The sequence below is a fragment of the Pelophylax lessonae genome, assembly GCF_965119305.1.
Source record: "Pelophylax lessonae genome assembly, chromosome: 12".
Classification (NCBI taxonomy): domain Eukaryota; kingdom Metazoa; phylum Chordata; class Amphibia; order Anura; family Ranidae; genus Pelophylax; species Pelophylax lessonae.
The window spans coordinates 96,688,738-96,715,448 of NC_138779.1; the positions used below are offsets into that span (position 1 = coordinate 96,688,738).

At 43.7% G+C, this 26,711-nt stretch overlaps 1 protein-coding gene across 1 annotated transcript in view; it reads right to left on the reverse strand.

The window, feature by feature from the left end:
- Positions 1–326: 326 nt before the first annotated feature.
- Positions 327–26,711, reverse strand: part of LOC309568896 (circularly permutated Ras protein 1-like) — a gene marked incomplete at its 3' end in the record, with an annotated part of 177,565 nt that continues 151,180 nt past the window's right edge. The window contains exons 20-26 of the mRNA XM_082274675.1: positions 26,555–26,661; positions 24,671–24,783; positions 11,261–11,372; positions 10,118–10,258; positions 7,705–7,798; positions 6,498–6,554; positions 327–416 (exon numbers count right to left, since the gene is read on the reverse strand). Coding sequence (XP_082130801.1) covers positions 327–416; positions 6,498–6,554; positions 7,705–7,798; positions 10,118–10,258; positions 11,261–11,372; positions 24,671–24,783; positions 26,555–26,661 — 714 coding nt within the window. The remainder of the gene's footprint in view (positions 417–6,497; positions 6,555–7,704; positions 7,799–10,117; positions 10,259–11,260; positions 11,373–24,670; positions 24,784–26,554; positions 26,662–26,711) is intronic.

The following is a 26,711-nucleotide window of genomic DNA, read 5'->3' on the forward strand; positions in this document are numbered from 1 at the left end:
CTATACTTCCCCACTACATGATTTGTTTAAAAGGTGTCCACGAAAGCAATACATTGTATTAGGGGTGGTGTGACATGCTTCCTGCTCTAGTTTCCGAGATATATATGATAACGGTGACTCACCCAACCTGCCAGCGGTTGACCATGATATATTTACCTTGTAACCATCTCTCCCACTAGAGGGTAGCATACAAAAAATAAAAATAGGGTAATTGTATGTAGCTAAGATGTGAGGAACATTATTAGCTATGATGTTCACCCGTGAGGGCTTGAAGAGTCCTGAGATAGAAAAGGAGATGTAAGAAGTAACAGAAATGTGATCTTCCATTATTCTGCTTGATGTTTCCATCTGCTTAGCACTCTGCTCTTGGTTCGCTTCATGTGAAATATCATCTTTGCCATTTCATCTGAAAATGACTGAAATATAAAATTATTAATGAATGCCACATTCAGAAACCTGTTCGTAAAAAAGAAAAACCTGATCTGGAGTCTATCATTTAATATATATTTTATTGGGACATAACATCCCTACGAGTTTATATGAAGGTCTACAAAATAAACTGGGTGTACTGTAAACCAATTCAGGCTCCTATCTTTAATTTTCATGGAAGCAAAGCAAGCTCTGGCCAAAGTCTGGTGGTTGCACAAGTCAAACCTTATAAAGGCATTGTAGTTATTGAATGAAAAACTGGCAACTGGCTAAAAAATTTTGAAAGATTTGGTTGGTCCCCTTGGATCACGCACTATTTCTCTGGTGACTTGGATGATTCTCTATTGGCCATCTAACATCCACCTAGGTTGGATGGTTTTGAGCGTGATGTCACTCTGACTGGTATTGCTTCTTCCGTTCCATTATCCCTATCCTAGGCCTTGTAATTGAGTTGAATTCCAAACAGAGGTTTATATGGAGAATCCTTGCTATTGTGGATCTCAAAAATGGATTTTTGTAAAATCTTACCGTAAAATCCTTTTCTCTTAAGCTCATTGACAGACGCAGTCCTCTTGATTAATATCAAATCGGGTTATACTGCCCTCTACAGGAGTAGGACACTAGGCAGAAGGAAAAGGTTCTGGCCACACCTTAGGGGCATTCCCAGAGGGTATATCCTCTCTCTTCCTGCTACAGGATGTCAGTTATGTCACAAAGCAGTGTCAGAGAATTTAACCCAATCCAACTCAAAAGTAGAGGGGCGGGTACTGCGTCTGTCAATGAGCTTAAGAGAAAAGGATTTTACGGTAAGATTTTACAAAAATCCATTTTTCTCTGTCGCTCATTGACAGACGCAGTCCTCTTGATTAATATCAAAATCGGGACGTCCCAAAGCAGTGCCACAAATGAGGGGTGGGATAACAGAAATCAAAATTTAAATCCAGAAGGCCCAACCGGTGCTTAAGTCTTAAAGGCTCATCAAACCAAAGGATGAGACTCAACTGAAAATCCAACAGAAAAAAACCCTCGAGGTAGACTCAAATTACGGCCTGCAGAACCTTGCGGCCAAAAGAGGCATCCGCCGATGCCATCACATCAACTTTATCAAATTTTGTAAAGGTATGAACCGACGACCAGGTAGCCGCCTTGAAAACCTGGACCACTGACGCCTGATGGCGGAAGGCCCAGGAAGCACTAAGCGCCCGAGTGGAGTGCGCCTTAACAGGGAACGGAGGATTCCGACCCTTAATAGAATAAGCCTGTACCACCTTCTGTCTGATCCATCTGGAGATAGTCGCGGCAGATGCAGGCAACCCCTTTTTGGGGCCATCTGTGATCACAAAAAGTTAATCCGTTTTACGAAACGAGTCCGTAGTTTTCAGGTATACCCTGATTGCCCGAACCACATCCAAGGAATGTAACGCAAACTCCAGAGGATGACTGGGCTTAGGACACAAGGAAGGTAGCACAATATCTTCATTCAGATGAAACTCTGAAACCACTTTTGGAAGGAAGGATGGATTTGGACGAAGAACCACCTTATCCCTATGAACCACCAGATATGGGGAACGACAGGATAATGCGGGCAGTTCTGACACCCTGCGTGCAGAAGTAATGGCCACCAAGAAGGCCACCTTCTGGGATAATGTAAGCAAGGGAATCTCCCTGATATTTTCAAAGGGTGGTTTCTGAAGAACCGACAACACCAAATTAAGATCCCAGGGCGGTAAGGGCACGCGCACTGGCGGAGCCAGGTGCTGCACCCCCTGGATGAAATTCCGCACCAAGGAATGGGTAGCCAAAGGTTTCTGAAAGAAAATTGCTAACGCTGAAACCTGACCCTTGACAGTACTCAAGGCCAGGTTCTGCTCAACCCCCTGTTGCAGAAAAGCCAAGATTCGGGTCACCGAATAGGCACGTGGAGGAAATCCAAAGGATTCACACCACGCAATATAAGACCTCCATGTGCGATGATAGACTTTTCTGGAAGTCGCTTTCCTTGCTTTAATTAAAGTAGGAATAACTGAAGTTGACAATCCCTTGTCCTTCAGCACCTGAGTCTCAATAGCCAGGCCGTTAAAGCCAGCGATTGTAAAGCAGGATGGAAGATCGGTCCCTGAGACCGCAGATCCTCCCTGAGAGGAAGTCTCCAAGGAGCGTCTGCGACCAGCCTGACGAAGTCGGCGTACTCGGGTCGACGAGGTCAGTCTGGAGCTACCAGGATAACTGGAATTCCCTCCACCTCTATCCTGTGAAGAAGCTTCAGCAGCAACTTGAGAGGAAGGAAGACATACAGTAGCTGATACTGTCCCCACGGGGCGACCAGCGCATCTGCTGCGTTTGTTCGAGGATCTCGGGAGCGGGCTACAAACCTCCGCGCCTTCCTGTTGAGCCGAGCTGCCAACAGATCCACCTCCAGGGTGCCCCAAAGAAGGCACCACTGGTGAAATATCTCTGGATGAAGAGGCCATACCCCTTGATCCAGAATCTGACGGCTGACATAATCTGTCTGCCGATTCTCCATCCCCGGAGTGAATACCGTGGGGAGAGCCGGAACAAACCGTTCCGCTCAATGAAGAATGCTGGCCACTTCTATGGCCGCCAGGGCACTCTTGGTGCCCCCTTGGTGATTGACATAAGCCACGGCCGTGGCCTTGTCCGACTGAATCCAAACCGGGTTGCCCTGGAGCTGCTCGGTCCAGTAAATCAGACAAAGTCTGATCGCTCTCAGTTCCAATACATTTATCGGTAACCTGGATTCTGTCGGAAGAAATGACTTCCCCTGGCTGAGCATCCTCCCTGGTCCACTCGCTCAACCGGATCCGATTGTCCAGAGAATCGGAATTCCGATTCCATCTGAAAAGAATCTCCTTTTGGGGAATTCGGGTATGCGACTGGGCATACGGTACTGCCTCTAAGAAGGCCACCATCAATCCCAGGACCAGATAGTTCAATCTCCTGGTGGGAACTAGGAATGATCTTATGAAAAAGTGAAGAAAACGTTCTGCTCAAGGAGCGGGAACTGCCGCTCCCTGTTGCATCAAGTCCATTACTGCTCCCCGCAAAGCTTTTAAGCGATCCGGGGATAGTCGAATGTTGGAAGGGAAGAATCGCACCGGTGGAAGAGATCGAAACTCGATCTTGTATCCCGACCGTATGACCTCGCGAACCCCTTTGTCCGGGATTCTGGAAAGCCATGGATCCGGAAACTGGTGAAGACGTCCCCCCACCCCAGAGATGGGTGGGGGCGCACCTTCAGGTTGTCTTATCTTCAGGTTTGGCTGAGTCGTGCTTTTGTTTACCCAACCAGCGCCCTCTGAAACCCCCTGAAGGGGCTTTGGAGGACTTCCCCTTATCGCCCGCCCCAGCAGAACAAACAAACTTCTTATGAGCAGAAAAGGAAGGTCCTCGCCTGTTACGAGGTCCTTTACCTTTAGCAGTCTGTGGTAAAAAAGTGCTCTTACCCCCAGTGAGATCCTTTATAATCTCATCCAAGGTGGCCCCAAACAGGCGATCCCCCTGAAAAGGAAGATTAGCCAAAGTCTTTTTGGAACCTTGATCCGCCGACCAGCACTTTAATCCACAACACGCGTCTCAGGACCACTGCTGAAGCAGATGCACGCCCTAGCAAGGGAGTGGCGTCCAAAGCGGCGTCACAGATGAACTGTAGCCCTTGGATAATCTGCTCCAGCAAATCTGATACTGCCGGGGGGACCCTAACAGTGCCCCTCATACAGTGACTTTCGAATGTCAGCTCCCAAACCAAGCCTTCTGGTTCCTATTCACTAAATCACCCTCAAGAGGGGGATCTGTGACACCTGTTATAGGATAGAGGGGGGATCCAGGATTAAAAAGGTCCGGTCATCCCAGGGAGGGGCCCGCGTCCACCCACAAACCCGTCAGGGGGAGAGGGAGAACATTTTACTCACCATACCGGAACAGGCGGGTGCCAACTCCTGACAGAACCCCTCTCCACCGAGGTGGGGGGGCTGTCGACCAATACAGACGCCGTGACTCAGTTTCCAACTGGTCGTCGGCGACCAGGCGAGACGTTTAACTCTCAGGGTCAGTCCCCGTCCACTGGGACTATGTCACGGCCGACCCAGCGCAGAGCTAGGGCCTGCACGTGCTCGTAGGCTGACTGGGGTGACCACTGGATCTTAACATCCAGCCCGTCACCCAGTTTCAGCATACTTGCTTGAAGATCTCACAGGAACAACTGGAGAAAAAAGCTGCCTAAAAAAAGTTTTTCTAAAAAAATCTTGCCAGGACCAAAGATCCCAGCAAGGAACTTAGGTCCTTACTCCTAACTAGACAGAAAAAAAAAACTGACATCCTGTAGCAGGGAGAGAGAGGATATACCCTCTGGGACTGCCCCTAAGGTGTGGCCAGAAGGTTTTCCTTCTGCCTAGTGTCCTACTCCTGTAGAGGGCAGTATAACCCGATTTGATATTAATCAAGAGGACTGCGTCTGTCAATGAGCGACAGAGAAATCATAATTATATTGTATTATTTCTGCCCTAAGTTTGGATAGTTATTGTACGTCGTAGAGAGCTTCATACCTCTAATCCTCTTTGTGTTTAAATCTATTATTGTTGGAAATCTTTTCAATAAAAACTAAAAAATACTTACCGTAAAATCCATTTTAGCCTTGGGAATTTTTTGGGTGTTCCCACCCCTCATGTTTAACACTGCTTTGGGACATCCCAATGGTTATAAATATCAAGAGCTGTGTTCGTCAATGAACGAAGGAGAAAATTGGATTTTTGACTTACCGTAAAATCCATTTCTCTGATGTTCATTGACAGACACAGCACCCACCCCTCTGTGGAGTTCTAATTCGCCTGACACTGCTTGTAACAAAAGCTGAGTGACTATAGCAGAGAGAGAGTATATCCCCTGGGACTACCCATGGGTCTAGCCAGAATTATTTTCTGCCTAGTTTCCTACTCCTGTAGGGGGCAGTATGACCCAATGGTTATGAATATCAGGAGCTGTGTCTGTCAATGAACGAAAAAGAAAAATCTTTATTATTGAATAATCATATGGAATACATCAGGCTCAAGCTGCATTATAGTTAGGTAGTGAGCACTTTGAAGTTTTGAGGCCATAGGTTCATATCCTTCCAGGGACAAACTATGCCTGCACTTTGCATGGTTTTAATTTTAGTGAGAGGTGCTGTGGTGTCTGCCCACAGTCTATAATAAAACATAAATCTGCCTTCACCCACTGGCCCTATGCAATGGTTTGCAGTACTATTAAAATTCCTCTAGGGAAGAGACTAACAAAAGATTTTTCTGTATGACTTTCTGATTTTGTTAACCCTGTATGTATGGATAAAAGCAAAAGTAGATCTGCTGCATGCAGCAAACAATCACAATGAAATGTACAAGGTGAAAGTGGAAAGGAACCCTATTTTCTACAGATTATAAACTAGGAAACAACTTAAGATAGTTGTAAAAGCTGAAGGTTTTTACCTTAATGCATTCTGTGTATGAAGGTAAAAAACTGTTTGCAGCCCTCCCAATAGTTACCTAAGCCCGATCTTGATCCAGTGCTGTGCGTGAAAAATGAGGCTCTCCCAGTTCTCTCCCTCTGCATTGGCTGAGATGCAGCAGCAAGAGCTTCTGCTCCTGTCAACCACAGCCAGTGAGGTGGGGGAGGGGCTGAGCCACACTCTCTGTGTCTTATGGACGTATAGGGTGAGACTCCATGACAAGAACAAACAAGAAAGTAGATTGCTATGGGGGTACTCGGTACTTAGGGGAGGGGGCCAGAGCTTTGGCAAGGGGACCTGAGAAGCGGAGGATCGGGGTTGCTCTGTGCAAAAAAAAATTATTTCCTTTACAAATGCTTTAAACTATTTATCCAGATTCCCATGTCATACACATTCCTATGTGTACCCCACAAAAATGATAATAGAATCCATCTACCTTACTTCATGACATCAGATACAGTGTGTTTTCAGAGAGAAAAAATGGCCTCTGACTATCAAATTCTATATTTTGCTGCATGTACTGACTCAATGCATACCAACTATCAATTAAATTTGAAATTATCCCACTTACTTTCACTACGGGAACTTCTTTGGTTGTGTCTACATTGTTCTTCTTAGATGATTCTCCCTAAAATAAATATATTCACATGAATGTACATATCACCCTAAGGATTTATACAAATGACAGTTTGAATACATAACAGTATATCAGGGATGTTATTGTAAATTTTAAGGCCGAGAGCAGGAGGTGGCCGAGATCTGGAAAATGCAGTGATTTAATTGCATATGGAATGTAACATAATTTTGTAATGATGCAGTACAACATGTGACAATTCATTTTTAGGCACAATACCATATAACATTAGGTGATTTTGCATAAAGCATTGATGTCATTGGATGCAATGAAACTGTACCATAACTGCATACATTACCAATTCTAGCGCCTCAGAATAATTATATTGGTTTCAAACCCTAGAGAATGTCCTATAAATGTCTGGTGGTCCTATAATTCCTGCAGTCCTATTGTATTTTATACTAGTACTCACTCATTACTACCTACACACTACAAGGACTTAGGCGCTCACTTGTACCACAAATTTTAAGTTAGTACTGTAGCCAACAGCTCTCTCACACATGATCAAAATTTCTACAGAATGAAAATTGATCATTAAAGTATAGTAAACCTAGTCATGTCAAACTGAGCATATGATGAAAAGATTACCTATAGCCAAAATTACAGTAGGTCCAGAAATGAAGAAGTAGAACCAGTGAAATACTATACATCTCCCACCTCTCAAGCCTCCCTATTTGTTAATGTGATGGATGTCTTCACAAACCAATAGGAAGACTCAGAAGGAGGGCACTGTTAAGTCACATATAGACATAAGACCTAACAAACTTCAAGCAGATGTGTTTTATATGTAATACCTATGAGCTCTGACAGACGGCACTGACACTTCTTGGGTGTGTGCGTGTGTGTGTGTGGGGGGGGGGGGGGGGTATTCAAACAGATTAGAATCTTGTGTGGTTTCCTTTGTTTCCCTCAATATACACCAGTACTGAACGTGTCTGTATGACACTCTCCAACCATTTGTGTTTATGTGGCAAGTTGACCATGCAGATATCTAAAGACAGGTAGATTGTGCATGGTCATCTGTCATTGGTTTAGTGTAGAAAACTTTAGTCTGTAAGCTTTATTATATTTGTCACTGTCAGTGTTTATTATCACTTCCATTTTTATATATATGTATTACTTTAATTATTGTCTTAGTACTCACTTGTACATAAACCTGCAGATCTTCATAAATAGGAGCCATAGTATTTTCCCAGTCTTCATACAGGACTCCTTGGTCCTCATATTTCTCATGTCTCCTGGAAAGCCACAACAATTTCAATCATTATAAAAAGGGACTTGAATTTTTGAAAATATATAAATCTGAACACCAGGCAAACATTCAAACACACTAGATTTCTGAGAAGAGAAAGAACATTAAAAAACCTCTAAAAGAACATTTGTTACATGAACCTTAATGAAAAGCAGTACATAAATATGTTAGCTCATCTGCATAATTAATGAGTGAGTTTCTGTAACCAAGGAGAGGGTTTGGAGGTAGAGCGTCATATAGCTACCTATGAACTGTTTACCTGTATTGCGCCCATCGCTAACCCATGAACTGTTTATGCATGCTGTGCCCATTGCTACCCTGTAAATTGTTTATCTGTGCTGTGCGCATTACTATTCCAAGAACTGTTTAGCCGTGCTTTGCCCATTGTTACCCTGTGAACTGTTTATCCTTGCTATGCCCATTGCTATTTTGAGAACTGTTTGTCCGTGCTGCGTCCTTTGCTACTCCAAGAACTGTTTATCTGTGCCATGCCCATTGTTACTCCATGAACTGTTTATTCGTGGCGTGTCCCAACACCAAGTACACCCTAATCGCCCAAAAAATGCTGCCCACCGGATTTCGCGTGATCTGCCTGTGCACTCGCTTTGTGCATTTAGTTGGTCTCACACACACAGTTGAAATATATACTCAAGCTGTTTGACCTGACGAAGAATTAGTGAATATGTTCAGCTAGTCTTGTAAACCAGATACCCCTAGCAGACAGCATAACCACATCAGTGACCCCACTATTCTTTACTACATTCAGGGAATATAGCTTGGTCATCAACCAGCCCTATCCCATGATTGGAAACTTAAATATCACTCTGATGAAGGAATTATTTGTTCTCTCCTCCTGTAAGCAAATCTAAGCTACTGACAAATGCCTCTTTCACATGGTCGGCAGAGGTGATTTGTAGACATTCAGAAGGATATACTGCTGACTGCCTGTTTTTTGCCAGTCAAAGTGTGATTCTGCACTGAAATACTGTACAGAAATTGCAAGCCAAGCATTTGACTTAGGGCTGCTATGTGGCCTACATCGATTTCAATGTATAAGTTCATAGGCGGTGCTGCCTGTTAAAATCTGCATGCCGAGATACATTTTTCATGACCATGAAGCAAAGCATCTCTGCAACTGCATGTGTGTGAACTCTACTGACTGCCATGTAAGGTTTTAGGAGGATAGTTGGGGGTCTGCCTGCATAGACATATATACCTACCTTCCTTTCATTCACTGCATTTCTGTTCATCTGCTGGGAGTGGCAACAAAGCCCTGTGTATAGAACACAACTAGCCGGAGTCCTAGCTTTCACAGGACTGTAGGGCTACCTGTGACTGCCCTGATTGGCACATATCTTTGGGTGTATTGCCCCCACGCCCAATTTCAATGTCGTTTTTTGGTTGATGTCTGGCGAGTGTTTTGACACTCCACACTTACCATTGAAGGAGTTCTTTGGATATACTGGATAACCCAGTTGTTATCTGTCTGTAAATTTTCTTTTGTGTTCACTATTTGGACTATTTTTTAATAATAGCTATTCATGTTGCACTTTTGATCACAACTTGGCGGCTCAGTTCCACTGTTTGGACATTTTTATTTGTTTAAGCACTAAATGTACCACTTATTAGCGCTGCACATACTTTATTCAACAAAGATTTTAACTGATTGCTACTGGCAACAGGCTATTTACCTGACAACACACTTTACATACATCAGTCCCTCTATTAATAACTAGAGTGAGATTAGCTATAAAAGGAACCTTTCATATATTTAACCCAATTGTGTTAGTATGTAAGGTTTACCAGAAGTTTAACTTTGATATGGCTTTGATTTTTTTTTTTTTCTTTACGAGTCATGTGTTAAGAAGGTTTTTTTCTTATTGGTTCCCAGTAGGCAGTATCCTTACTGAAAAATAAATAATGTATACCCACCAAGATAGTAAATTGTATCTAATTAATGAGAAGCGATCTTGCCCCATAGACATCACTAAAATCAGTAACATCAATTCAATCTGCTAACAGGCAAAAAAGAATTTATATTGGACAAATATATCTTCTCATACATTGTTAAAAGTAAGTAGAATAAAGTTTTAGAACATAACTAAAAACGATTTTATATATACATATTTACTCACGTTTAAATATTAAAGAAATTGCAGCTGTGAAAACAAAATCTTTGTAAGATAAAAGGATTTTAAAGTAAAATAGATTTGGTTGCTCTTGCATTAGGCCATCCAACTGAATTGCTTACTGAGTTTTGTAAAATTGAATACAGTATCTTTCATACTCAATGATTCATACTTACATTACTTGCTCTATGAGCTCTTTAAGCTCTAAGGCAACTTTAGTGGCCTCATTTACATGTCCTTCCATAGCAAGGCGGGCACAGAACTGAACGCTGTGGATCTGTAGGACATTCAGGTTGATGGCTTCTAGAGCAGCAACACTAGAAAGAAAACATTGGATTTATGCTATATCCACCAGAAACTAGGCTAGATGTAAAGTATTGCATCAAGTATACATCCAATTATATCTATCACATTAAAGACCGTTTAACATCATGATTCCAGTGCGTCCAGGTCTACAACAGATATCCAAAGACATACTCTGGTTATACATAAAGGATACACTATGTAATTTTACTGTCAAGTGATTTTTTTTTTGTAGAAGATTAGCACATAGCCATGTACAGATGTGATCAGCAGACAGTTCTTGCTCTGCTCCTATCTTAGTTGGCACAATAGTCCATTAAATGAAAAAATCCAACCTCAATGGTAAACTTTATCCTGCTATCAGTCACTTTGGTGTCACTTGAAGGTACACATAAACTAGTGATAAACAAACTGCAGACTTTACAAAGCCCATAAAAAGCCAGAAAAAAGTGGACCAATCACTGTTGCCCTGTCTACAAGTACTCATCCTAGACTGCTATCTCTTCTTGGGGTGTTATACGGCACAACTTTTCATTATACTGTATATCTGCTCTCTACTATGAACCTTCAGAGATCATACCATATGTTAGAGATGCATCCTAGCTAACATATCTCGCTTGCGATGCATCACTTCTGTGTTCATCCACCAAAACACATAGGTACCTAACTAAAGCTTGAATCATGCTACAGAGCCCACTGTGCACTACTAAAATCCCAGGCTCTTCTAGCACTACTTAAAGCTCCCCTTTCTTTTGGGCTCTACTGAACAGCACAGGGCAAACCTATTTCAGTTGAATTCCACTCTCTTGAATATTAAAAAAAATATATACAGTATATATAACAATAATGTTGGGCTTAAATTGCCTTTGGAACTATATTTCAATGAGGATGGAATCATATAACCCAAAAATGGGTTAGCAATGCCAGAGCCATCAAAGCAGGCAGCCAGTAGTAAAAATCACTGATATGAAAGATCCTGCCACCTCTACAATAATATCCATCATGGTTTGCTTTACCTGTCATTAGTCACTGGTCTCTTTTGGCTGATGATCCGGTGTCTGGCTCTTCCATCTGGTAGGGTAAATGTTATCTGCACCTGTACAGGAAGCTGGGAATGCCTCAGGGCTTCTGTTATAAGCAAAACAATACATGTACTTTTACTAAAATTCAGAATAAAATCATGTTTAATTTGTAAATGAAAATGTAGTTAATATTTGTTGTCAGAAGTTGAAACAAGCAAATCCTAATACATTAGCACAGTGTTTCTCAACCTTTTTCTATTCGGGGCGCCCTTGAAAAGTACTTTCAGTCTTGAGGCACCCCTATCCAAGTCTTGGTTTACGTTACTGTGTGTCGCGGAACACGTGCAAAATCGCGCTCATTCCTGACACACAGACAAGTGCTCTTTAGGGGTGCCAATAATTCTTAATGGTACCCCACAGATTGGTAAACATAGGGGTTTTTTGGTGCGGCGCAATTTAAAGAAAAAGGGTCAGGGACTTCTTTCCCTGCATTTCTGCGGGTAGGGAAGCCTATTGAAATGAATGGGATGCCCTACACGCAGCATGCAGCCACAAAGATGTGAACCAAGGGCTTGTTCACATGTTAGGTTGGAGGAGCGGTAAAACCACATGGTCAAGCTTTTTTTACCACCCACAACTTCTCCCCCTTTAGCTGCAGAGGCAGCAGCTGGGGGTTTACACATGCTGTGGCTGCAGCTGGAGGTATACCCTGCGTGAATGGGGCTGCACTGCAACCACCTCGCAACTGTGTGCTTTGCATGGTTGTAGTGTAGTGATGCTTTATTTATGGGCTGAAAACAGGTGGTGAGGAGGCAACATATTGCCTCTTTACCAGCTGTTAAATGCACATGTTCTTGCTGCTATCACAAACAAGCCCTACAAAAATAGTTCTGATGGTACAGGAATAGGGGGGGGGGGTCCGGATTAAAAGTAACACACACAAACACACGTACACACACAAACAGACACATGTACATACATACACATACAGACACATGTGTATGTATATATCTATATCTATATCTATCTATCTATCTATCTATCTATCTATCTATCTATCTATCTATCTATCTATCTATCTATCTATATATATATATATATATATATATATATATACACACACACACACACACGCATAAAGACCTAAACACGTGCACACACACACAAACACATGTACAAACATACAGACACATGTACACACGCGCACATGTATACACACACACACACACGCAGACACACATGTACACACATACATACATGCACACACATGTACAGACACATGTATACACACAGAGACACATTTATAAAGCTCTTGAAAACATTCCAGCACAGTAACTTTTCCATTCAGCCAGGTACTGCACTGTAGGGGGAAGTAGAGAGCACAGCACACTTCCCCTCTGTTTAATTTCACTTTTGAGGGGTACGAAGCTCCCTCACAGTGCCGATGTACAGTTCGGCAGGGGATCAGGAGATCGGCTCATCTGACAGACCTTCTCTCTCATGATCTCATGGCACAATGGTTGAGAAAGGCTGCATTAGCTTTCTGATTAACATACTTAGTAGCAGCAACATAAAGGGGGCACTTTCTCAAAGGTAGTGAAAACAAAACACACATTTTGAATTAGGCAGGCTATACACGGTGTGAATTTCTTTCCTGCAACCACAGGTTGACACAGTGCTGTATCTTGGCCTCGGCCAACAAGGCAAAAAAGCTGCAACACGCACAAAAAAAACAGCCTCCTCCTTGCTCCCACATGAAAAGGGTCCCCACTGGCTTGCGCTACACTTTTATTAGAGACATTATATGCAATTTGCATAAATATTTTCTAAAAGAGCATATTATGTCCCATATGCGTGGTGTTTCTCATGTGTACTTTGATGGCACCAAGTTATCGCTCTTCCCAGACATCTCCCATCACACATTGATGCAACGCAAGGCAGTGAAGCCACTGTTGGAAGCCCTCCAAGATGCGGACCTCACCTATCGCTGGGGCTTTCCATTCTGCCTCTCTGTCCATAAGGATGGCAAACACATCACTTTATGGGATAGGGATGATCTGCCTAATTTTTAGGCTCAACTTACCCTGCCCCAGGTTGATATACCTGACTGGCGCTCCTCCCCGGATATCTCTTTGCCTACCTGTCCTCCAGATCAAGATCCTCTCGTCAAGCTTCACAGCATGCATCCTCTCCTGGAAATGCCTGAATAGTTTTTACTCTAATGTGATGCTGTGACTTACTGCCCATCTTAGAGATCTCCATTCACCCCAAGCTTGCTCCTATTTTTCACAGACTCCTCCATCCTACTGACTGATGTTACGCTACCTCTTCCCAGTACTGTATCTTGGCCTAGGCCAAAAAGGCCCAGGCCTAGGCAGCACTTTGCAGGGGGGCAGCAAAAAGCTGCACCCTGCACGAAAAAAAACCCCAGCCTCCTCCCAGCACAAAAAGGATCCCCGCCGGCTTGCGCTACACTTTTTGTATAGTGCCAGTCTTATGCAGTGAATTGGGCCGGAGGGCAGGGTTCAGGAGGCAAATCAGTCTGGTACCCCCATAAAGCGGTCACACTGCTACTTACCAGTATGATAATACCGGCCGGTCAGGACATTCGGACAGACCGTGGCCGCCGACCACACTTAATACAACTGGCCCGACGGCCGCCAATGCTATAAGTGTGACCCTGCAGCCAAATGCTCCTCCTACTGTCCTCTGCCCCCCTGGCACTGATGGGCACTCATATGCTGCACTGATGGGCGCTAATAGGCTGCACTGATGGGCACTAATGAGGCTGCACTGATAAGGCAGCACTGATATGCTGCACTGATGGGCGCTGATGAGGCTGAACTTATGGGATCTGATGAGGCTACACTGATAGACTGTGGTTGTGGTCTGTGGTTTGCAGATGACAGGGAAGGTCATAAACAGGAAGGGATGTGGCCTTTACAGAAAGGGGTGGGTCATATTTAAATTAGGGGGTGCACAAGTTTAGTCAGGCCTAGGGCAGCACAAAACCTAAATACGCCACTGCCTCTTCCTCCCCTCCCCTCAGCCCTGTGGGACCTGACTCACCAATGCACAGGAAGTGTGGATTATTACTGCTGAAGTGAATTTTCCACACGACTCATGCCTTCTGCCTTATCACTTTCCCCCAAATAGGCTGAGAGTCGTTGATAGCCCTCAGATGGTCCTCTCTTCCCTCTTTGAGGCAAGCCTACTGGCTTGGAGAGGTTCCTTTGATGGCTATTACTGGCTGTAAATATTGGCCCTCTGGGCATTTGGTTTTATTACAGTATCTCACAAAAGTGAGTACACCCCTCACATTTTTGTAAATATTTTATTATATGTTTTCATGTGACAACACTGAGGAAATTACACTTTGCTACAATGTAAAGTAGTGAGTGTACAGCTTGTATAACAGTGTAAATTTGCTGCCCCCCTCAAAATAACTCAGCACACAGATGTCTAAACCGTTGGCAACAAAAGTGAGTACACCCCAAAGTAAAAAAGTCCAAATTGGGCCCAATTAGCCATTTTCCCTCCCCGCTGTCATGTGACTCATTAGTGTTACAAGGTCTCAGGTGTGAATGAGGAGCAGGTGTGTTAAATTTGGTGTTATTGCTCTCACTCTCCCATACTGGTCACTGGAAGTTCAACATGGCACCTCATGGCAAAGAACTCTCTGAGGATCTGAAAAAAAGAATTGTTACTCTACATAAAGATGGCTTAGGCTATAAGAAGATTACCAAGACCCTGAAACTGAGCTGCAGCATGGTGGCCAAGACCATACAGCAGTTCAACAGGACAGGTTCCACTCAGAACAGGCTTTGCCAGTTGAGCGCACGTGCTTAGCATCATATTCAGAGGTTGTCTTTAGGAAATAGACATATGAGTAGTGGCGGCTGCTGCTCCAGGTGCCGGGGGGGGCGGCAGATGGACCATACCATACCCCCCGACCACACCAGCTCCAGCCCGCACTCTCCCCCCCCCCCCGGTTGCCGGCCCCCCACCAGCTCCAGCCCGCACTGTCCCCCACCAGCTCCAGCCCGCACTGCCCCCCCCTGGTCGCCAGTCCCCCACCACCTCCAGCCCGCACTGTCCCCCACCAGCTCCAGCCCGCACTGCCCCGGACGCCGACTCACTCACCCTGGGCAGGCAGCGGCGACTTCCCCCTCAGTCTTCTCCCTCCTCCTCCGCTCCTTGGCCAATAGCATGGCATTTCCTTTTGGCCAATCGGGAAATGGGTCTCAGGACCCGCTTCCTGATTGGCCAGGAGGAGAATCAGTGTAGCAATAGTGAATTTTCATTGCCCTGTGCCCCGAGCCCACCCTTTTTTGAAGCCTATTAAACCCCTTTGGCTCTAATCACATGCTTCAAAATAAAAAAAAAAACCCATTGGATGCCATGCATGTAGATTAGGGGGCCGGACGTATGGATGGGGGGGGGGGGCGGCGCCCCTGCACCCCCAATGCACCAGCTGCCACTGCGTATGAGTGCTGCCAGCATTGCTGCAGAGGTTGAAAGGGTGGGGGGTCTGCTTGTCAGTGCTCAGACCATACTCCACACACTGCAACAAATTGGTCTGCATGGCTGTCGTCCCAGATAGAAGCCTCTTCTAAAGATGATGCACAAGAAAGCCCGCAAAAAAATTGTTGTAGACAAGCAGACTAAGGACATGGATTACTGGAACCATGTCTTGTGGTCTGATGAAACCAGGATAAACTTATTTGGTTCAGATGGTGTCAAGCATGTGTAGTGGCAACCAGGTGAGGAGTACAAAGACAAGTGTGTCTTGCCTACAGTCAAGCATGGTGGTGGGAGTGTCCTGGTCTGGTGCTGCATGGGGCAGTATTCCAACATGATATTGACCCCAAACACACCTCCAATACGACCACTGCCTTGCTAAAGAAGCTGAGGGTAAAGATGATGGACTGGCCAAGCATGTCTCCAGACCTAAACCCTATTGAGCGTCTGTGGGGCATCCTCAAAACAGAAGGTGGAGGAGTGCAAGGTCTCCAACATCCACCAGCTCTGTGATGTCGTCATGGAGGAGTGGAAGAGGACTCCAGTGGCAACCTGTGAAGCTCTGGTGAACTCCATGCCCAAGAGGGTTAAGGCAGTACTTAAAAATATTGGTGGACACACAAAATATTGACACTTTGGGCCCAATTTGGACATTTGCACTTAGGGGTGTGCTCATGTTTGTTGCCAGAGATTTAAACATTAATGGCTGTGTGTTGAGTTATTTTGAGGGGACAGCAAATTTACACTGTTACAAGCTTTATACTCACTATTTTACATTGTATTTTTGGTGTTTTATCTGTGTTTTGCTCTCATTTCCTCAGTGCTACTTGGGACATGTGCTGGACTGCTGCAGGTCTTTCGCTCGCCCCACTCCTGGTGACACCTGTCGCCCTGTGATTTAGAATGGTCATGGCTCTTCTGAAGGTGGAATCCAACAACGTGTGTGGTCTAAGCTCCCCCTGAAGCTTTGTAAGTTGTGGCTCGAATCAAAGCGACTGGGTGCACATATTCTCCTCCTGCAGAAAACCCACTTTCGTCAAGATGCAGTCCCCCACTTGCCTACCCACTTATATAGTCAGTGGTTCCTTAGAAATTCCCCTCGTGCAAAATCGGGGGGGGGGGGGGGGAGGGGGTTGCTATTCTTATCCATAAAAATTTCCTTTTGTTCCAGTAGACAATTATGAAGACCCTCATGGGAGGTTTTTGTTCCTCAAAGGCTGTATGCACCAAACACGGGAAAGCTGACTTTCCTGGACTCTATGCTGGAATCCCTATCCTCTTTCCATTAAGGACAACTGATCTTGGGGGGAGGATTTCAACATGAGCCTAGATCCTTGCATTGGAACTTCCTCTGGCCGATCTTTCTCCTTCTTGAAACACTTTCAGAATTCCCTACATGCTCACCACCTAGTAGACTGCTGGAGGATTTTACACCCCTCTGCCAAAGACTACAGCTACTACTCAGCCACCCATGATGTCTACAGATGTATTGACCTACTCCCAATAGACCAATCATTTTTAGAATTGTTCTCGGGTGCGTCAATAGGCTCCCTTACGCTTTCTGATCATGCGCCTATTTCCCTCTCCCTGGTGCCTTTGTCACCAGGCACAAGACAATGAACATGGCACCTAAATGACAACTTATTAGATGACGCTGTAGTGTTCCAGAAAATCTTAGACACCATCTCTCAATATTTTGTAGAAAACACGTCAAGAGAGGTAAGACCCACCTCCATTTGGGAAGGTCATAAAGTGGTAGTCAGGGGCGAACTTACCTCCCAGGGCGCCCATTTGAAATGGGAATGCACTAGTGAGCTTCAACTTCTTTTATCTAAGCTCTGCCAAGGAGAGCTTAGTCATAAGCGTTGGCCGACTACTGAGGCTCTGTCTCTGCTACAGTCTCTTCACTCTGAGCTCTTCGGTGCTTTAGAAGCCCGAATCCGAGCACGCTTACGGCATGTTTCTCACAAATTTTACGAATATGGCAATACCTGTGGAAAGCTGCTGGCCAGGGCCCTGAGACGCCAACGTGCTACCACACACATATACAAGATTCAAACAGCTTCGTACACCCAGGTTTTACACCCCTCCAAAATAGCAGAAGCATTTTGCAACTGTTGCGCACAGCTTTACAATCTGCGCTCCCTGGGGCGTCGCCAGTCCGGAAGACTTTGCATATTCTCCAATAAGGTAAGTTAGATGTCCCTATTACTTGGGCTGAGTTAGCGGCTGTAACCAAAGAGCTTCCCAAGGGGAAAAGTCCAGGTCCTGATGGTTTTACAAACACCTACTACGCAAAATTCTGTTCACTTCCTTCTTCTCAGATGTTTTCCCACTTCAATGCCCTAGCCAAAGGATTCCACAAGGCTCAGGAATCCCTTCTGGCTTATGTCACAGTTATTCCTAAAGAAGGAAAAGACCATACTTAACCCAGAAACAATAGGCCGATCTCCTTCCTGAACACTGGCATCAAATTCTTGGCTAGAATCCTGGCAAATCGATGGAAGCCAGGATTCATTGCAGGGAGGGAAGCCAGAGATAATTCAAATAGGGCTATACAAATTATCTATTGGGTCTGCTCGCAGGCCAATCATCCGCCCTTGTCTGTTGCTTTCCACTGATGCTGAAAAGTCGTTTGACAGGGTGAATTGGACCTACCTTAGAATTGTCCTCAGTTGCATGGGGCTGGGTCAAAATATGCTTCTATGGATTGCAGCTCTGTATGACTCCCCGAAAGCTCAAGTCAGGGTAGACAGAACCCTTTCGCGGCCACTCCCTATTAGGAATGGGACGCAACAGGGCTGTCCCTTGTCCCCTCTTATCTTTGCCCTCACCTTAGAACCCCTGCTATCCAGAATTAGACTGAACCCAAACATTCAAGGAGTCCGGATAGGTTCTGCTTAACATAAACTCTCAGCTTATGCAGACGATGTATTATTCTATGTGACCAACCCACTGGTATCCCTGCCTAACATCATGGCAGGAGTTCCACCTGCTCTATAATTTCAAGATCAACTACAGCAAATCCAATATCTTAGCTCCTAATATCCCATTTGCTATGCCTACACAGTTGCAAACATAATTTTCATTCCCAAGGTGCCAGTCCTCCCTGAAATACTTAGGTATATATCTTCCTAAACATTGCTCTAATCTGTATGCATGCAGATATACTCCAATCTGAATGCATGCAGTTATACTCCATTGCTTAACACCATATGGAAGGACCTGTCTAACTGCAACAGAACTTCTTTTTTATGGATAGGTCATGTGAACATTTTGAAAATGAACATCCTGCCCAGCATTCTTTTTTACTTTCAAATGGTACCTATTTCACTGCCCCGGTCCTTCATTTTGAGCCTCAACAGCCTTTTTATTTGGTTTATTTGGAACGACCATCGGCAGCGATTGGCTTTTCGCCTCTTGCAGTGGCCCGAATGGTCAGGTGGCTTAGGTATTCCGGCCATATACCGGTATTATGAGGCTATTGCCTTACAGAGAATTCTTGATTGTCATCATTATGTTATGGACAAATTTTGGGTTCCTATGGAGAAATCCCTGGCGGGTCAAAACCTATCCCACGCCCCATGGCTTCCCCGCCAATATAGAGGGCTCTCAGATGCTGTCTCGCCCACCTCCCTCCATTCCCTACGTCTGTGGGATGACATTAATAAACAGGTTCAGCTTTTGCCTCCAATCTCCCCTCTAGCTCCCCTGGGAGGGTTCCCTTGGTTTGAGCCAGGAGAATGTTTTTCCTTTTTTAGGACATGGGCTTCCGACGCGGAGGTGCAATGTGGTAGGTTTATTCAAGAACAAGGGTTTCTCTCTCTTGATGCCCTGAGGGAGCAGTATGGGCGCTTTCCATTATACTCATGGAGATACAGGCAACTTCACCATTTCATGCATCTCCAGTCCCCTAGGATTCGCCAACCATCCAGACAGACTGAGTTTGAGAAATATTGTTTAGGGAAAGACCCGATACTTCACTCAACCCTGTATAAGCTCCTTCAATCAAGGGGACCTATAGCAAAGCCCCTCTATATTTGAGAATTGGAGAGAGACCTGCAGCACAATTTCTCGGAAACCCAACTTGATCAATTGTTCAGCTTGACCTATACCAGCACTGTGGACACAAAGATGTAAGAGAACGGCTATAAGCTGTTGATGGGCTGGTACAGAGTCCCCACTAGGCTGGCTAGGATCTACTCAAACATATCTGATCTGTGTTAGAGGGACTGTGGTCAGCGCGGTGCTTACCTTCACATGTGGTGGGAGTGCCCTAAATTACAATCCTTTTGGCAGGATATTCTGACCCAAATTAAGCTGATCCTGTCCCAGACTCACCTATGTGGTATTTGCTACATGTGCCATCCATTCCCATTAGTTACTACAAGAAAAGCATTTTGCCACACCTTCTTAATGCTGCTCGCCACCTCATTCTAATTTACTGGAAAAAATCCCAGGTGCCTGGCCAGGCCGAATAAATCAAAATGGTTAACAGTATCATGGAGGCGGAGGAATGGATGGCAAAGTTCAAGAATCACTAAAGAAATGTTACTTGGTCAGGGCCACATAGATGCACTACACGTCTAAGGCCAATGGGTCATCTTAGCTTTCTGCTACAGTACTCCTTCTTTGCAAAAATTGCTGGTCTGACGGCCACCTGAGACCCTGGTGCATGCTCCTCTGTTATATCCCTGGGTTTTCGGTAACAGTTTTGCCACACATGTTCTGATCTGATCAATGTTGGTTTCTTTTTTGTTTCTTTCACGTTTTTCAACTGTAAAAACCTTAGATAGTTGGACCGGATAACAGTTCCTCTTCATTTTACCTTCCTTATCCAAGGTGTTATTTGCTCACTGAGGTTTTTCATGGTTTTTCACTGTTCTCCCCCTCCTGGGCATACATGCCCCCCTCCCGCATTCCCCCCCACCCATCCTCCTTTTTTGTTTTGTTTGTTCCCTTCCTTCCCCCTTCTTTCATTACTTTTGTGTCCCCCCCCCTCCCCCCCTCCCTACATGTGTTATGATCCTATATGCTACATACCAGATAAAAGCCTCCTTAAACAAAATACCTTTTAATATTCACAAGCACCCCAGCCTGATGGGGCTCCTGTTATGCGGTTACCAGTTTGGTTCTTGCTGGATGCTTCTCCTGATGGCGCCATCAAGCTGGTAACCTTTGAGACCTGGGACATTAGAGCTAGCCTCCTAATGGTTTCCATCCCCCTTATGGAGATGCACCCACCAGCAACCTGACCCCTAGTGGAGAAGGAGACACTATGGTTTGCGTGTTCAGAATGCCTAATGCGTCCCTGTAGCTATCATTTGAATAATGATGCTTTGCGCCATTTGTTGTGATCCACATGTGGATCACAAAACATTAAGAAACTGATATTCCATATGCAGTGTACCCAAAAATATACAAATATAGCTGAAGAACATAGGAATGTAAATAACAAGTGAATAAGTAATCAATGTGCATCATTTATCAAAATGAGTCCATATAAAAAGATGTGAAACAACAGGATTATGAACAGTCCAATGCACATAAGATTAGTGCATGTATAATCCCTTCACCCAGAAAGAAATGTGACTGGTGTCTGGAAAATCCAAAAGGGGTGACACCTCTATTTGTGGTGGCCTCTCACCCTACAGCTGTAAGGTTACAGCACAGATGAATAACTTTCATCTAGACTCCTATACTTCCCACTGCTTCCAGGGATCATCCTGTTGTGGACTCAGCTGGTGTCACCCCTTTTGGATTTTCCAGACATCAGTCATATTTCTTTCTGGGTGAAGGGATTTCACATATATTCATTTTATGTGCATTGGACTGTTCATTATCCCGTTGTTTCATGTCTTTTTATATGGACTAATTTTGATGATTGTCGATGCACATTGATCACTTATTCACTTCTTGTTTTTTGGTTTAATATTCACATTCCTATGTTCTTCAGCTATATTTGTATATTTTTGTGTACACTGCATATGGAATATCGGTTTCCTAATATTTTGAGATCTTATTACCCATCTACATCTTTTTTTAGTAGCACATGCACTTTAGTTTGTCACTTGTGCACTTGAGATTTTATGTATATTAGATGGTATCTAACAGCACAGCACCACTATTTTATGTAAACTGATGTGATCTACACATGCCCTTAAAATATAACTAAAGGCAAAACGTTTTCTTTAGTCTTAAATATAGAGTGGAAAGGGATTATAACCCCTGTCAGTTTTCATTGCTATCTGTGTCACCATAATGGAGATTTACCCTCTCAATTTGTCCTGTTTACCATTATCATTGAAAGTGAAAGTAAAAGAAAATCCCGAAATTTGGGTTGTCCCTATGAAATTAATAGAGGGGAAATCTTCCACTGGGAATACTAGTTCTGGTTACCTGGGGTTACCAAGGGATGCCCTTAATTTTCATGATTTCCTTTCAATTCCTGATTGTCTATGGGACAGGAGGAGAAGGAAAATCTCCACAATGGGACACAGATGGCAGAAAAAAATCTGACAGGGGTTATAACCTTCCCTTGCTCTATCCAAAATGAAAAAAAAAAGTTCCACTTTAATATTCAATTATATTGAAAAAAAGACGAAGTAATTTCGATAATAATAATGTGATCAGTGGTCAAAGCTTATGTCATGATCCTTTCCAAAACTTCCTGTCGAAGACTAGATACACAAAACATGATAGACCCCACACATGAACCACAGTAAGTAAGACTAATATTTTATGGACAAACATTTCACTTCAAGGATACATCAGTTCTTTAAAAGAAAGTAAAAGAAAGTATATTTCATTTTTACTAGGAGCAACTGTACAATGACCAGTCTATTATACTTTAAAACCCCTATATAATATATCAGCTAAAGTAAAGTTGTATCTTCAAATATGAAAAAAGATCAAAATTTAAAAAAAAAAAAAGGTATTGTAGAATATAAAAGAAATCATAAAGACTTTAAAGCCAGTACTTAGTACAGTGGCAGGAGCAAATGTTCTTGCCATGTCTGGTGTCCAGCCTCTGGAAGGAAGGACAAGTTCTACAAAGGAGATGCCCTGTCCCCCAAGGATCAATAGGAGAGACAGGCAAGACGCATAATGCATAGAACTAAAGTGGACATGATACCATTTAGGGTTAAAAGGTGACTTCTAACATCACTGATTATGATATTGGGTATTAGGCATTAACTATGGCTGGGAACCAAGACTGCTCTATTATAGGATAACAGATAAAAAAATATACACTGCTCAAAAAAATTAAAAGGAACTCTTTGAAAACACATCAGATCCTAATGGGGAAAAATATCATGGTGAATATTTATACTGCTTTGGACTGGGTAATGTCTTAGGAAAAAAAGGATGCCACATCGTTTCATTGAAATGAAAATCATCACCTACAGAGGGCTGAATCCAAAGACACCCCTAAAAAATCAAAGAGAAAAAAAATTATGCAGCAGGCTAGTTCATTTTGCTAAAATGTAATTGCAGCAACTCAAAATGGTACTCAGTGGTTTGTATGGCCCCAAAGGTTGTATGCATGCCTGACAATGTCGGGGCATGCTCCTAATGAGACAACAGATGGTGTACTAAGGTATTTCCTCCCAGATCTGGACCAGGGTATTACTGAGCCCCTGAACAGACTGAGGTGCAACCTGGTGGTGTCGGATGGACCGAAACATAATGTCTCAGAGGTGTTCTATTGGATTTTAATGATATAAATTCCTTAATCCTCCAGGAACTGGCTGCATACTCTGGCCACATGAGGCCGGGCATTGTCGTGCACCTGGAGGAACCCAGGACCCAGGGAACCACCATAGGGTCTGACAATGGGTCCAAGGATTTCATCTCAATTCCTAATGGCAGTCAGGATGCCATTGTCTAGTCTGTAGAGGTCTGTGCGTCCCTCCATGGATATGTCTCATGCTGAACGATGTTACAGACAGCATAACATTCTCCACGGATTCTCCTAACTCTTTTACGTCTGTCACATGTGCTCAGAGTGAACCTGCTCTCATCTGTGAAAAGCACAGGGCGCCAGTGCCAATTTTGGTGTTCAATGGCAAATGCCACTCAAGCTCTACAGTGCCAGGCAGTGAGCACAAGGCCCACTAGAGGAGGTCTGGCCCTCAGGCCACCCTTATCAAGTCTGTTTCTGATTGTTTGGTCAGAGACATTCACACCAGTGGCCTGCTGGAGGTAATTTTGTAGAGCTCTGGCAGTGCTCATCCAGTTCCTCCTTGTAAGCAGCAGATACTGGTCCTGCTGATGGGTTAAGGAACTTCTACAGCCCTGTCCAGTAACTGCCTGTCTCGTGGAATCTCCTCCGTGCTCTTGAGACTGTGCTGGGAGACACAGCAAACCTTCTGGCAATGGCACAGATTGATGCGCCATCCTGGAGGAGTTGAACTGTCTGTGTAACCTTTATAGGGTCCAGGTATTGTCTCATGCTACCAGTAGTGATATTGACACTGGCCAAATTCAAAACTACTAAAAAGATGAGTAGGGAAAAAAAATGTCAGTGGCCTCCACCTGTAAAACCATTCCTGTTTCGGAGGCCATCTCATTGTTGCCCATCTACTGCACCATCTACAAAGCAGCTGAAACTGATTACCAGCCCCCTCTGCTACTTAACTGACCAGATCAATATCCCAGGAGTTGAAATGACTTGATGCTATACTCTGATTAAAATGTGTTTGAGCAGTGTATATAGTACAACTGTCATGTGCATCTTTCTGTTTATTGTCCGCTTTTCCTCTCACATTTTATCTGCACTCTGTTTTCAGTACTTTGAACTTATTGAACTCTTAGCACAGTTGTTTGTTTAAAGCAATTTTCATTAGTGGTTCAAAGGTCTTCAAATTCCAATGATCTTACCTTTAGTTTTGGATGAATGGATAGAAAATTCTGTAGACAACACAGTGTCTGGATTTGTACTTCCAATTTTCTTTGTCAGGACAGGCTCAGTATGCCCCTCATAGAGGAAATGCCTGAATACAAGAGGAAAAACAAGCCAATAAAAATCTAGAGAATAGAAAAAGGTATATGGCCTCACAGAGAAATACTGCATCAACCAAACGACATTCATTTTTAATGTATTGAACAAATTTACCATGGATAGTATTAAATTATATGTCATCATTAAAATATTTTTCCTGGCCAACCTCTTTTCAGCACACAATGGGTTAACACCTCTTCTGGAACCCACAAGACCACCTCTTCCTAGCTCCCCAACTGAAGTGTTCTTTTTTGGTTGCAACAAGGGTACAAATGGGAAGACTCTGTGATACAAGATAGGTTTACAGTGCCATGGAATTTTCAGTTTGATCTTTGTCTCACTCCGGTGTCCTTAAATATGAAGGTGCTTCTGAAAATTTGGACAGAAGAAGTTCATGCCATGCAGGTGCTTTCCACCTACCAAGGCCTTGGCTTTCACTGCTCCTCCAGATGTAATTAGCATCACCAATCTTGTTTCTGATCAAATGAAATCTTTTATGGCAAGGTCAGTGACAGAACCCCAATCTAGTGAGATTACTTTTATTAGCCTGGCTATGGAATAGGCTGGACTAGAGGTGCAGGGATTCTCATCTGAGGTGGTTCAGACCTTTGTGAAGGCTAGAAGATCATCTAAGAACGCTATATACGAGACGATATGAAAGAAGTTTGTTTTGTTTGCTCAGCAAACTATTTTTATTCTGTGCCCCCCTGCTCTAGCCAATATCCTGGACTTTTTACAGTCAGCGCTAGAGGTTGGTCTGTCATACAACTCCATTTAAAGTACAAATCTTTACCTTCTCTTCTTTCACAGGCTGCAGATGGGTGGAAGAGCCATTGACAAGATGCTCCTTGCAGACGACAATCCTTAAATGACCCCCCAAATAAATCCTTGTTCCCTTTTTGGGACTTAAGCTTGGTTCTAAAAGCACTGGTGCAGGCACCCTTTGCTTCAAAAGTTTTATTTCTGTTGAGGTTCCTTACGGTAAAACCAGTTCTTCTGACAGAAACTACTTCGGATAGAAGGATGTTGAAGATTACAGAATTTTCCTGCAACGGTTCTGTTGGGTCTTTTTTTTTTTTTTAACAGAAATAGTGATACTAAATCCATCTTCAAAGCTCAATTCTAAAGTGGTATCTAGTTTCCAGCAAAACTGGGAAGTAGTTCCAACCAAGTTTTCGCACAGGGGTCACTGAGTACACAGCAGGAAGACTTCAGTTCCTTAAACATGGTAAAGTTGCTAACAGTATACTTGCAAACGTCAAAAGGTTTGAGGAAAGTGGACAACCTTTTCATTTTGCCATCAGGTCCTCAAGAGTCATCTTCTATTGGCTTACCAGAATGATTAGATTGGCATGTAGGAAGTAGGCCTTTCTGCTCAGAAACAGGTGCAAGCTCTTTCAACTAGAGGGGTGGCAGCCTTTGGGCCAGTAAAACAAACTGTTCTGCTGCATTTTCACACTTTTAAAGCGGAATCAGAAAATATGGCATAGTAATGGGCGATTCCTTCAGTCCATTAATAAGTGTGGTCTGAATAAATCTTTTTACTATTAGAAAATTATTATTGTAGACAAGGGCTGTAAAGTAAACGTTGAAATATTAGCAACTTTAACCCCAGCGACATCACTAAACCTGTCTCAAATTGTTACCCAGTCTAGAATTATCATTTGTTTTCTCCCAAAGAATGGCAGTAGTGCACTGAAGCAATAGATATCACATACTCTAGGCCTTCAAATCTGTTCTTCATGTAGCACAATTTTACTTACATAGAATGGGGCAGATAAACCTTCACTTGAACATCAGTAGCAATGATTTGTTCATCCAGGATAGATTGAAACTCCTTGGCCAAATTCAAAGGATGTACGATATTTACCTAGCCAAGTCAAAAAAGAGAATACAGTTGCATCAAAAAGAAAACAGATA